Here is a 14,731-nt window from a genome sequence, read left to right as displayed (position 1 = left end):
CTGCACCACCAGGGAAGTCCAATATATTAATTTTTAACAGTCACTCTTAACTCAGCACCTAGTGCTGAACATGGAAAAAGTAGAGTTAATAACTAGAGAAAACAGCATTTCAAAAAGTGAAAAATGATCAGTAAGAACAAGTATCAAGAATAAAATATTTATGTGAGTAGAAAAATATTTACTTACGAATGCTAATGAGAAGAAAAATTAGCTATTAAATAAATTTCTAAAAATATCAACTACCTTTCTATATGCACAAATCTTGGGCAACTATTATTTTAATGTATTTTCTTCTGTGCTTTCAGCTAACTACGAACAACAGAAAAAAAGAGGGAGGTTAATTTTCTTTGCCTTTTTTGCTGCTACAGGACAAATAGATAAGGGTTCTTCAAAGGCTGTGCAGCCAGTACTTGTATGAGGCATTTTCGCATCACTTGAGAAACAATATTGAAACAAAGGATGATGTTACTCATTTAACAGCCTTAAACGTACAACTCAGAAAGTCTACTTCCAAACAGCAGAAGGAAGCTAGTACATAGAGGGGTAAAATAAATAGGAAGAACCAGAAGGGTGAATGCACTAAAATGACATTCTCACATCAGTTGAGCACTATGAGAAAGAGAAGGGCTGGCCCACTTTCCTGAAGCTCTAATCTTAACTGGACTGGATCCCAACAGGGAATTTTCAGAGGCCATTAAAGGCTCTTTTACACCAAACACATCTACTGGATACATATTAGTGTTTAATAAATATTACCAACTAGAAATTATGACTAGATATGTGGTTTTAGAGGCATAAACCCCTATATTCCATCCATGAGTCCTAAGTGGTGTTGACGTTCAGAGGATTTACATTTTAGGTTGATTAAAACCCACAGAGAAGCTGTATTTCCCTATGAAATCATCAGGATTGGGGTTAGGATATACTTCTTTAAGTCTAAACTTTTAACTTAAAAACCTCAAAAGTAAATATCTACTCCAGGCTCAATTTAGACATGAGCTGGGAACCAACAGCCATGATCAAAGCAAGGCAGGTCTCTGATCAAAGTACCACTTAAGACTCTTGGTTCTAGAATCGCACCACAGAGCCCAAAGGTATGGCACAGAAAGAACTTTAGTGACTGTATCACCTGCCCGAAAAAACTTTCTCAAAATCATTGTCCTATACTGTAAAAGCAAAAGAGATTTTTAAAATCTTGTGCCACTGCTTCCTAATAATAGAATTGCAAGAGCAAAAGTAATTTCAAATAGTGATTGGAGATAAGAAAAACACACAACACATGGATTTGGACAATAGCATTAATTAATATGCTCATGCTTTGTTTATGTAAACCCAGAAACTTATCTCTACTTGAAAATTGTTTTCAACACTCACATGAATAAGGACAACAGCATTCAGTTTTAACCACTAGAGTGAACACGACTTGAAGCTGTCCTTGGGAAATATTCAGATAATATGAAAACAGACTAAGTAGAGAAATGAGGTATTCTATACCAGTTTTGCAAACCACCAAAGCTTATTTGTAAAACTCAAAAAGAATAAGCCGGGATTCCCTGGTGGCGCAGTGGTTGAGGGTCCACCTGACGATGCAGGACACGGGTTCGTGCCCCGGTCCAGGAGGATCCCACATGCCAAGAAGCGGCTGGGCCCGGTGAGCCATGGCCGCTGAGCCTGCGCGTCCGGAGCCTGTGCTCCGCAGCGGGAGAGGCCACAACAGTGAGAGGCCCGAGTACCGCAAAAAAAAAAAAAAAAAAAGAATAAGCCAACTGATAAAGTAAAACCAGATATTATCTCAACATATCTCAGACCTCCTGCTCCTTCCTGGTAGTCTCGTGATACATAATTTGAGAAATTTACTCTCTTTTCCCGAGGAAAGAAAAGAGAGGAAGAGAAGAAAGAAAGTTTATCGCATTTCTTTATTATACAAACTCCCAGTTGTAATATGCAGAGCCCCAAACATTACAAGACTATAAGTTTCCTCTGCCATCCAGGGAAAGAGTTGAAAAAAAAGTTCGTTGACACCTCAGTTATCTGTTCTTGTCAAAATTTGACTCTCAGCTATTGTATTCCATATCTAATCCAGTTCCTTCTTTCTAAACTTCCAATTCCTAGAGAGAAAGTTCTCCCAATTAAAATGTATGCCTACACTACTCCCAAAAAAGATGTTAATGTTTTAATATAATACCCCATGGTGTTTTACATAGAGAAACTGAATTATGCTGTTTAAGGTGACTGAATAAATGTTCAGAGCAGCTAACATCATTGGGATTTAGAGTCCTAAATACAAGACACAACAAAGCCCCTAACAGAGTCCAGCCCTCGAGCAAGGCTTTTTGTTTGTTTGTTTGTGCTTGTTTCTCTCTACTATTCAATCAAGTTGGATTGTAGTGTCTTGCTTGGTAAATAATATTATCATTTTTAAATCATATCTTTTAGCGTTTGGTCCTTATATTTTAGTAAGCACATATATGTTTCCACTAGATCCCCCTGGATGGTAATATTCCTATTTTTAAATTAGAAATAAATTTAACACTAAACTAAAAACTAAAACTAAACGGAGGAGAGATTTCTAATTTAACACCCATATGCATTAAAAATAGGGCTCACACTTTGTTGCTCCCATAGAGTTATATATAAACAGTCTTCTACATCCTTCTACAGTCTTTTTCAATAATTATACGACTTGGAACATCTCAGATTTTTCCATAATCCCTTGAGACTTAACTGGAATTTTCTTTTACTTCCACCATCACCAGTAATAGGTGTGCACGTGTAATAAGGGTAAAACTAAAAAACATGTGTGTTTGTCTTCTTGAAAATCTGCTGTATCTGTGACATTATCTGCAACTTTATATTACAGCAGAAAACAAATATACATTACCCTTCTGTGTTTTATAAGGGTCAAATACCTGTAACTTGATTTTGCTTAAGACAGTGCTCTAATACACTTTTTAGCTTACTTGGGCAACTTGGTTCTCTTGTGGAAGGAGAATTTAAAATTTCAAAACTATCTTCTATGTCATAAACAACAACTCTATTCTCAAACTCTAACTTCTAACATAGCTAACCCATTCCTTAATAGATGCTAGATTGAAGGATGTTTCTTGGGTGTTTCTCTTTCCGACAGTACAGTGAAACTCGATGTTCAGAGATTGCCTCCTAGTACAGAACACATGCTAGACAGAAATTACAAAGTATTTGTTAAGGAATGTATTAATTGATGGGAAAGTAAGGGCAATCCCTAAGCTTAGAGACTGCTTGAAAGCAGGAATCCAGAAGGTTAAACAGTTCTGAAGATGGTACTCACCTTGCGTACATCTGTGAAACTAAGAGGAAAAGGGCTTAGGGTTTAGTTGGCTTCAAAAGGGAGGTCAAATTGGAGAAGCCGAACAAACTCAAACCCCCTGAAGGGAAGTGCCAGTCTCACCCAGGGACACGGGTGAAAAACAAATTTAGAAGAATATAAATTTGATAAAACATTATAAGTAATTTTTGGGCTTATTCCAGGAATGCAAAGTAGGTTCAACATTAGAAAATCTATTAACATAAATCATTAACATAAATAGATTGAGTGGAGAATATCATTATCAACATTAATTCCTAAAAAGAAATTTTAGACTAGAAATAAGAGGACAACCCTACTGATAAAAGCTGTCTACTGAAAAACCTATAAAATATACATAATTAATGGTGAAATATTTAAAACATTCTTTCTTAAACAAGAATAAGACAAAAATCCTGCTGTCATCACTCTTGTTTGAGATTGTAATGGGGGTTCTAGCATAAAATAAGAGAACACAAATGAAAGAAACAAAACTGTGAAATAAGAAGAGGTATGGGGGAGGTTCTGGTAATAGCTTTCTCTTAATCTGCAAAATGCATGTTTTAGTAGCATCCTTTAAGTGGTTCAAATATGAGGTATGTGTATATATTTCTCAATGAATGAAATATTTCATATATGTTTAATTAAAAAAAAAAAAGGCAAAGAGGGCTTCCCTGGTGGCGCAGTGGTTGAGAGTCTGCCTGCCTGCCGATGCAGGGCACACGGGTTCGTGCCCCGGTCTGGGAAGATCCCACATGCCGCGGAGCGGCTGGGCCCGTGAGCCATGGCCGCTGAGCCTGCGCGTCCGGAGCCTGTGCTCCACAACGGGAGAGGCCGCAACAGTGAGAGGCCCGCGTACCGCAAAAAAAAAAAAAAAAAAAAGGCAAAGAAATGTTAGAGCATTTTAAGAATCAAATACAAAACTAATACAGAAATCAGAATAAAGTAACTTTACACTTATTTTAATTACATGTGAGTTTCAGTTCCTTTGATATATAACCACTGGTGAATATATTCAATCTAAGGCAACACTAATTTTAGGTTTGAGGGTTTTCAAAAACCCATAAAGATTCTAAAAGTTCTGTTACGGATAATCCCAAAGAAACAGCAGTACGTCACCTACTTCACTGGTAAAACACCGTAGGACCATTTTCACTGAGTCTGTTGTGGTCTGTTTTATTTTTTTGTTTTCTTCTTCCCTACACAACTGTACTTGCAGCCATTAGAGCTGGAACCAAAGAAAAGATTTATGTGTTACTCCATTCTTAGAGGCAAGGAAACCACATGCTTTTGAACTACTGTGACTTACTCTATCTCAACTGAGAAACAACCGTAATTCATTTCCTCAAGAATCAAATGTTTAAAAGGGGCCTTAACAATTTAGCAGATTTACTTGTTTAAATTCTTTGGTTGAGCCAATGAGACATTTTCATTTTACTCTTGTCAGTCCCATTATTTTATATTTCTTTTTTCTACTCAGAAGAGACGAATTGAGAAGAAACACTGAATTTCTTTACCCTCTGGAAACCTGATTCCACTTCACCTTGTTTTTCTCTCAATCAGCCTTTTAGGGGGCTTTTTCCCAGCTATCTCCTACCATATCTGTTAAAAATGAAAATCTGTATTTTACAGCTTTTTAACTCAGGCCAGCCAATCTGATAAGATATTATACTGGTTTTCCTTCCTGACTTAACTGCTTCATGTTACTTTTCATAAAAATCTGTACCTCTTTTGAAAATTTTTCATCTTCAGAAGTAATATGACAAATTAGCTAAGAAATATAAGATTTATTACACAATCTCAAAGCTAGCTGGTTAATTGCAATTTACCATAGTTAAAGAAGACAGTCAATTAGAGGTAACCAAAAACTTAGACCATAAAATCCACAAGGAATTAGTCAAGTTTCACATGACTTAAGAGGTTTAGATTTCACTTAAATTATGAATTGTTTTCTTCATAAAATGATATTCCTTCCACATACTTGTTTCTTGAAATCTGCAACCATGTGAAGTTGAAATTGAAGTGTCAATTTTACAGAAATCCAGGAAAAAAGAAAAATTGTCAAATGTTGCATGGCTGAAACAACTATTTAGTTTGTGTTTTTCTATATCTAAATGGGCAATATTTGTCATTTGCATAAGGAGGCGTCGAATATAGGATGTGTGAGTAATCACCCTTAAGAGTTTCAAATACGTTTATCATCATATACACATCTTTTATATCTATCATTTCACATATTTACATTAGAAAAAGGCATTAAAATAAATATTTTCTTGTTAAATTTTCCTTGGATGAACGCTGCTTCATTGTTCCTAATTATTTTAAGAAATTGTTTCCAAACAATTAAAAAGCATAGTCATGTTCTCTAAAGCAAATTGATACAGAGTTAATAAACCAACCATTCTAAAGAGCTGATTTGATTTTTAATCTATAACTTGAAAAAATGTAAATGCCTTTTAGCACACCAGCTATGCTGCCTATATGTTATCATTCTTTTTTATGTATATGTGCCCACTGATCTGTTTATCTATAATAACTTTGTTAGTCTCTGCTTATGACCTTAATCACTAAGGACGTCAGTGAGTAGGTGGTTTTAGGGAAGACTGGTGAAGAGTTTGAGATGTGGACAAATCACCCAGGTGGAGAAGTCCCCCACAGATAGGAAGTCATGGGGAAGGTAACTTAGAAATTCAATGACACATTTATTGACCCGGCACTATATCCCAGGTAGTGGTCTAGATTCTATAGAGAAAGGAAAATGAAGGCAGTCTTTGGACAGAACCTTGCAGAATGAATCAGTTTGGAGAGGAGACAAAACCATACAAGAGACAGCTGTGGAAAATGAGAGACAGTCAAAATTGTGGAGTGGCCTTGAAAGCCAGAGCGCAGGAATCAGTGGTGCCAAATTCTGTAAGAGCCGAAGACACACGGGGATTCAGATAAGGCCAGAGGCCAAGAAGGAAAGTGATCGTACATTGAACCACCTTGTAATGAACTAAGAAATGCTTGTTTCAAGCAAATGTTAATCAATAGTTTATAAAAAACGGTGCTTTAAACACACGCTTCAAAAATAAAAACCTTTTAAATATTATGTGGCTTGCTCATTAAAGCAGTCATCAAAGGAAATTTCCTTTTTCCTAAGCACAAAAATGCAAAGAGTTATTGTGAAATCAGCAAACTATGGTAATCAACTATGTCTAGTATTTTCCTGACATTATCAACCACATAATGAGGTAGGACTTGTAGTTTACATAGTCCAAATCAGCTATCATTTCTCCACTATCCAGATTTAAACCATAAATTAGCAACACAGTCACTGTGACAGGCTCTACCCATCGTCATTTGCATCCAATCAGTTAATGACTGGCAGCTGTCTGCAAGACCAATTACTGAAGGCAGCAGCTTTCATGTATAATGCTTCATGAGGCTTAAAATCATATTCTGTTAAAGTACACGGAAGACTGAAGAACTCCAAAATTTGCAAAGGCTTTCAAAGGAGGGAAAGAAAAACTAACTCAATGAAATAACTGTAATCTCAGACAACCTTACATAAGACTGGCTTTAAAGGGTTTCTAATCTTTGGCTAGGCTCAAATAACATCACAGACTTAGAAAAATCTACCTTAAGGAAGATGACGACCAGTCTCATAACTGCTAAAGGAGTCACTGTAGCCAGAACTATATTTATTAGCATGTTATAAACAGAAAAAATCAGGAACCTGGATTTTAAAAATTTTGCCTTGTAGCAAAATGGAAGCGTATGTCACACAAGGCACTCGTGGAGTCCAAAACTAACTCCACTCCCAATTCTATCCCTCTTATTATGGAGCATGCCTCAGTACCTGGGGTATCAACAGCATATTTCTCTTCCTTTAATGAAGGTACATTTTATCTCGAAACAGGTTCTCTAAACTCTTTCAGGAGAAGGATTATGACTAAAGTTTATTCGTCAGTGTATTCGTTATTGAATGCCCTCTCTCTACCAGGCACTGTCCTAGTCGCTACATATACAGCATTAAAAAAAGGCGAAACTCCCTGCCTTCTTGTGTCGTGCATTTTAATGGACACTGACAATGCATTCAAACAATAAACACAGAAACATGGAGAATATAGTATGTCAAATGGTCCTAAGTGTTACGGGAAAAACAAAGTATGGAAAGAGGATAGGGAATGCTAGACAAGGCAGAAGCAGACGGGTAGTTGCAATTTTTCAAAAGGTTGACAGTTTTACATACAGCACCTTACTGATAATGCAACACTGGACTGGAGACCTAGAGGAGGTGAGGGAGATAGAGGTGAGACTGTCCTGGGAAACACATTCCAAGAAGAAGCAATGACAAGTGCCAAAGCCCTGAGGCACGGGCTTATCTGGGATAGAGAAGGCACATCAAAGGGGGCCAGTAGGGCTGGAGTGAAGCAAGTGATGGCAAGGCTGGGAGATGTACAGTGTCAAGTCTCTGATTGTGTGCTTTGACTTTGGGAGAAATGGGTGCCAGTAGGGGACTGGGGGCAGTGAACACCATACTCTGGCTTACGTTTCAAAGGAATCATTAGGGCTGCTGATGGCAGGCAGATGCTAAGGATGGAAAAATGGAAGCAGGAGTTCAGCTCAGACATGTAAAAAGCTTGGAACTCATCACTCCCATTCTTACAACAAGAATACACTAAACGAACTGCAAAACTAATGGCTTTTCTTGGGGACTTCCCTGGTGGCGCAGTGGTTAAGAATCCACCTGCCAATGCAGGGGACATGGGTTCGATCCCCAGTCCGGGAAGATTACACATGCCGTGGAGCAACTAAGCATGTGTGCCACAACTACTGAGCCTGTGCTCTAGAGCCCGCGTGCCACAACTACTGAAGCCTGCGCGCCTAGAGCCCACGCTCCGCAACAAGAGAAGCCACCGCAATGAGAAACCCACGCACCACAACGAAGAGTAGCCCCCGCTCGCCGCAACTAGAGAAACCCCGCGTGCAGCAACGAAGACTCAACACAGCCAAAAAATAAATAAATAAAATAAAAATTAAAAAAAAAAATGCTAAAGGAACTGCAAAACCAATGGCTTTTCTTGGAACCATCAGTGAATTGAGGTCACTGGGCAAACCATCACCAGGAAATCTGGAGAGACTGGAAAATCCAGTCATGCAGAGATGAGATTACCGGGAGCAGAAACTGATAGGAACAAGTAACTGGCGATTTTGAGAGGAGTTGCTGGAAGCTGAGTTGTGGAAGAGCTTCAGTAAGAGGGAGAAACTCCTGGAGGCCACGGTCTTAGGGGCTTCTACTCTTTTGTGGGTTTTACCTCCAGGGACCCCCATTCTCACATTGAAGAGCCAAGAAACAGGCCTTCCTGGCTCTACAAGAGGAGGAGAAATATAAATTTTATGAAATAAGCCCTGATTCCCCTCCATAACAAAGGCCTACTCTCCAGGGGAGTGGCCTTACCCAGAGCTGCGGGGGACAGTCATCCCTATCACTCCCATCCCCTCTGGCCTTCCTGTCCCAATTAGGAGACACAGGGAAAGCTAAGAAACTTTCATAAAGGTTACAGCCCAGAGGCACCAGGATTTAATCACCAAATAAGAGGACACCTCCCTTCTCCTACATTTAACCAACACACTTACAGGGCTCCATTATAAAACTGGTGACTTTAAAGTGGAAAGAGATGCAAAATACAGACTCTGAGTTGTTGGGGAAGCCCAAAGACAACAGGGGAGACAAGAACAAGGACACCAGGGAAATACAATGCCTCTGGCACCTGTAGCTACAGCGAACATTAAACCGACGCCCAACTCAGAGCCAGATTAACATTAAAGCTCACATTAAGCCTATTTACCTAAGTTCTTGTTACCTGATACGTCATGTCCGACTTTCATAAAAGCATGCTAAAAGGCAAGAAAATAGAAGAGATTACTTCAGAGGTTTTTAGTAATAATCTGATGAAAGATGATGGTGACTTTGGCCATGATGTTAGCAGTGGAGGTGGTGAAATGTGGTCGAGTTCTGGATGTGCTTTTGAAGAGAGAGCAGAGGATTTGCTGATGAAATGGAGGTAGGGTGCAAAAGAAACAGACGAGGTATGGAAGACTCCTAAGTATTGGTCAGAGCTTTTGAGAAAACGGAGTTGCCACCAACTGAGATGGCAAATGCTGTAAGTAAAGCAGCTGGCTGGGGCGCAGGTTGGGGAGGGGAATTCAGGAATTCAATTTCTGATGTCTCAAAAGATTTATACTATTGGTCAGCTGTGTACTCATTTAACTAATAAAATTTGGAGTACCTAAATACTATAGCACTTCTTAAGTACTAAGAAGGAGACATGGAAATATATCAGAAACCAAAGACATGCTTAATAATTGTTTTACTGGGGATTTCCCTGGTGGCGCAGTGGTTGAGAGTCCACCTGCCAATGCAGGGCACATGGGTTTGAGCCCTGGTCCGGGAAGATCCCACATGCTGTGGAGCGGCTAAGCCCATGTGCCACAGCTACTGAAGCCCGCGTGCCTAGAGCCCGTGCTCTGCAACAAGAGAGGCCACTGCAACGAGAAACCTGCAACCAGTGGCCCCTGCTCACTGCAACTAGAGAAAGCCCACAAAGACCCAACGCAGCCAAAAATAAATCAATAAAATAAATAAATTAAAAAAAATAATTGTTTTACTGAGTGAATGGATGAATGAAGAAATGATCAGTCATCTTAACCATGTCACCAAAATAACTTCAGCAAAATCGGAATCATAGTGTCAGCAGTACAGTAGCTAATGCTGGAAAATATCTAGGAATTTACGAAATGCTTTTGCTTATTCTGGGACAGAGACTGCTAATCACACTGGCATCTCAGTATCTGCCCTTCCCTTCTTCAAGAGTTAATAAAATTTGGCTGGGTGCTTAGCTTCCCAAAATAAAGATAACATTTCTCAGCCTTCCTTGTAGCTAGGTGTGGCCAACAGTCTGGGAGCAAGCATGGTGTGGCAATTTCTGTGATACACTCTTAAAGAGAATGGGAACACCCACCATTTGCCCTTTCTCTCCCTCTTCCTGTTAGCTGAAGTGCTGATGTGATGCTGAGGCATCTTGGACCACTTGGACAGGGTGACACTACTGAGATGGCAAGGGAACAAAAGCAAAGGAGCACGGATCCAGAAAACCCACGGCGCCATCTTATCAGCGCTGGACTGCACAGGCTTAGATTGTTACATGAAAGAATAAAGTTTCTATCTTATTTAAGCCACTGTTATCTCGGCTCTTTGTTACAGTGGCTTAACCTGAAACTTAACCAATACATTTAACAAATCCTTAGAACAACCCTGTGATGAAATTAATATGCTGGCGTTTTCTTTTAATTCCTTACTGTGTATCTCTTTCAAACAGCAGGAAAATAAACTAGCAACATAGCTTTGTTTTATATATTTACATGTACCAGTGAAGAAAAACCAGCTCAAAAGCATTCTGTTGAGAACGGATTGCAACAATTTTACAGCAAGATTGGGGTTCAGGCATTCAATAAACTGTGCAGCACTCACTACCTAAAAAGCCACATGGTAAAGATTTTTCCAAGAGAATTGAGAAATTCTATGCTCTGTATTAGCTCAATTTTAATGTTTCTACTCCCATTAACATCTCTGCAATCTATTAAGCATTATAAGTACCAACAATTAGTCCCTTGGCTGAAAGAAAACAGCAGTGGTTCACTGAACTCTTGACTTAATTGGTAATCGATAGGGATGTCAGAGTTGTTTCTGGGGCATCTAGATCTTTGGATATATATATCCTGATACATATCAGCAGGCCATTCCATTCATTAGGAAGAGTTTCACACATTCAGTATTTGAATAACTGGTACAGAAATGTGTTGGAAAAAGCCCAGTTCAAATGCTATGCAAGCAACCATAATTTGAAGGATAAAACACTCAAAAGTGCCTTATGAAGAACAAGACTCTTTGGCACTATTTACTATGATATATTTCTACACTTAAAATGTACACTTATTTTCGTTCAACTGCTCTCTAGCTTCTCTCATCATTCATTGCCTAAACCAGAGAGATCACTGAATTAACAGCTTTTGACTATTCATTTATGCTTTAAAGGCGACTTTCTACTCAAGCAATAGATTCTGAGATTTACTAAAATAATTTTTTAAATCAAAAGCAGTAATGAAAAATATGCTCCATCTTCTCCTTGTATAGTGAAAAGTTTATTTCCTTAAGTGACTTAAGGACTTTCAGATAAGAATATGAGAACTGCTTGGCAATACCCAGATTATTTAGTCTCTGCAAAGCTAAGGGTGACTCACACTTGCAGGCACACACACTGATACCTATAGACACCATGTCAAGGTTCAGAGGTGGCCTTACCTCCAAATCTTTTAAAGGTATCAGTGTAAGCCTCGTGGTATTTCCTCAGGCAGTGCTTGGAAAACAGAAGAGCTAAACTATACTTATGTGGGATAACCTGACTTTCATTGCATGATGAAAAGAGATGATGTCCGTGCCAGTTTTTTAGAATGTGGAAACCAAGCCTTTTTCTAAATTCTTACGATAGTCAGTATTTTTACACAATAGGAGCTCTAATTCCTCTGGACAAGTATAGTCAGAAACATAGGAAAACACTTCCCTATTCCAAATATGGAATGCTGGATGTTTCTAAAATAATGGTACTGCTCCCTTGCTTAAAAAAAAACAAAAATTATAAGTATTGAGTAAAAGAACCTCTTCTTCCTTAATACTGTGTGTTTTAAGGCAAGAAGCAAAGATATAAAAAGGCAGAAAAAGTAAACCGTCCAGGCAAAAGCATAAAATAAAATATTACCTTTAGCTGGGTTTACTTTTATCCCTGACCTATACAGCATTTCCTCATTCTGCCAGTCTCCGTTCCTGATCGCCGTCTTGAGTCCATAGAAAACAATTAACGTAGCTGTAGCATAAAAAATCAAGCTCTTGAGAAACCGCTTTTGGACTTTGACATAAAGGGCTCTCGCACCCACTGTAATGAGGAGGCAGAAGCCCATACTAGGAATATACAGTACTCGCTCTGCAATTACAAAGCCAACATAGAAAAACAGGTTCGTGGCAGGAACGAAGGGTATTATTAACAAAGATAAAGACAAAACAACAATGTTCTCTGTAGAAGGAAGCCGTGTTCTCTGTGACACATTATTTTTAATGCCATTTTCTACTTTGGATGGAAAGCTGGGCTTAATCTCTGAGTTCCGGTACTCCACCTCTGAATGGCAGCTATGTCCATTTGCATTCTGCTTGCCATTTGTTACAAATTTCCCGTTGCATTCTCTTTCTACGCTTGGGCTCTTCAAACCATAGTAGGCAAGGAGGAGGAGTCCAGTATAGAAGGCCACAGTGTGTAGGTTTCTCCAATCACAAATTGTTTTGAGCAGAGGCACGGCATCCATTGACCAATCAAAACTGAGGGTATCTGGGCAGAGCAACAGCCAAAGGTTCTTGGTTGGCAAGTAGAAGAAGGTGAGTGTGCGAGCCAGGAGGCTATCCGAATCAGCAGCTGGGTTGTCAGAGTTGGAAAAGCTTGGTGGTTTGTTTCCCATCCAGTATAAACGGGCACCCAAAAGGGAAGTTCCCCAGAAAGTTAACAAACTAATGCTGAGAAAAAGAGACAAGTTCTTCCTCTGAAACCAAAAGAGAGGGGGAAAAAAATTAAGATCATCATCAAGACAACATAGGAATACAACACTTAGAGATGAAAAATACTTTAAATGGACAACTAAAAACAGAGCATTAGGTTTCAAATACATGACTTCGTTTCCATCTCCTTTAAACATGCTTACAGATATCGTAAGCTTAAAAAAAATGGACTATGGAATTCTACTCTGCATATAACTTTTGATGAGTATCCTTTCTTCTTGTTGCTCTCTAAATACCAATAACCAAAACTTCAATTTCTTGACCTCTATAAAATGGGTTGAATACATTTCCCTCTCGAAACTGGTGTCAGGTCAAAATAAGACTACAAAGTGGAAGTACTTAGCACTGTATATGGGATATAGTACACATCTAATAAATGTCTTCTTTCATTTTATAGTTTAGATTCTGGGGAAAACAAAGAGCAGACATGCCAAAAAATATGGAGTATGACAGGATTCTGCATGCCTCAATCGCATTTAGCTACAGGCTTTTCAAAAGCTCACTTTATGCCACCTTGCTTTTACAAAAGACCTAAATTAGTACCTATTTTCATTAACAACAACAAACATGCAAAGAGGATTTTCACTTTTACAAAAAAGGTGAAAAGTGAAAATAGGTTCAGCATTTGTTTTTGCAGGGAGCCACCTACAGAGGCAGTGCGTACCCCAGTGAGTGGCACCACCAAGCTCCTTCCCCAGGAGCTATACTCAGCATCAAGCTGCCATAGCTTTAAACTGTTTCTGTGAGCATTTGCACTTTATCTTGATTTATCTGGTACATCCAGTTAGCAAGATGTGCCCTCAGGTAATAGCTTATTTGCTTTAAGCCATTTCGGCTTGCAAAAGGTTTCACAGGAACAATCTACTTTCGGATAGTAAAAACCATGGTATGCCTATGCCAGTCCCCATTTAATTGTCTTGAATCTCCTTGCAGAATTTATAAACTGGGTTTTCATCTGCTACCCTGTGCTCTCAGTGACATCAGTGACAATAAACATCTAATAAGACTCCTCGTGAATCCTAAAATTTTCATGTCGATAACATTTTAAAAATAAAATGACTTTAATGATGGACTTATTTCAAGAGAAAGACAGCAAATTGTGAGAGGAAGGACAAAGGGCATCCCTGTTAATGAGAAATTTCTGGCAAACTCTTTCAACATGAATAAGAATTTAGTGACCTCAAATAATTTAAGTCCTGAAGAAGCAGTGGGGAAGGGGGAAGGGTGGACACCATATCCCAACTTTAATGATCCACTGCTAATGTGATCTCTTACTGCACACATTCTGGCATTATATAAAACTATCTTCCTCAGACATTCAGAAATGTGCTTGGAACCATGCAAAGAATATGCCAAATATTTAGTTTAAAAAACAATCTATAAAAGGCAACAAAAGCAAAAATAAACAAGTGGGACTACATCAAACCAAAAAGCTTCTGCACAGCAAAGGAAACCATAAACAAAATAAAAAGGCCACCTACTGAATGGAAGATAATACTTGCAGGTCATGTGTCTGGTAAGGGGTTAATATACAAAATATATAAAAAACTCATACAACTTAATAGAAAAAAACAACAATCTGTTTAAAAAATGGACAGCGGATTTGAACAGACATTTTTCCAGGGAAGATATACAGATGACCAATAGGTATAGGCAAAGGTGCGCAACATCACTAATCCTCAGGGAAATGAAATCAAAACCACAATGAGATATCACCTCACACCTGTTAGAATGGCTAAGACAAGAAATAGCAAGTGTTGGCA

General features: G+C 38.7%; 1 protein-coding gene across 1 annotated transcript in view; it reads right to left on the bottom strand.

Annotated features, from left to right (window-relative positions):
- Positions 1 to 14,731, bottom strand: part of TMTC2 (transmembrane O-mannosyltransferase targeting cadherins 2) — a 390,337-nt gene that overhangs the window by 176,779 nt on the left and 198,827 nt on the right. The window contains exon 3 of the mRNA XM_082665557.1: positions 12,124 to 12,952. Coding sequence (XP_082521683.1) covers positions 12,124 to 12,952 — 829 coding nt within the window. The remainder of the gene's footprint in view (positions 1 to 12,123; positions 12,953 to 14,731) is intronic.

This window comes from Grampus griseus (genome assembly GCF_964374135.1).
Source record: "Grampus griseus genome assembly, chromosome: 11".
Classification (NCBI taxonomy): Eukaryota; Metazoa; Chordata; class Mammalia; order Artiodactyla; family Delphinidae; genus Grampus; species Grampus griseus.
The sequence above is the reverse complement of the archived record's forward strand: the minus strand, read 5'-3'. Positions and strand labels throughout refer to the sequence as shown.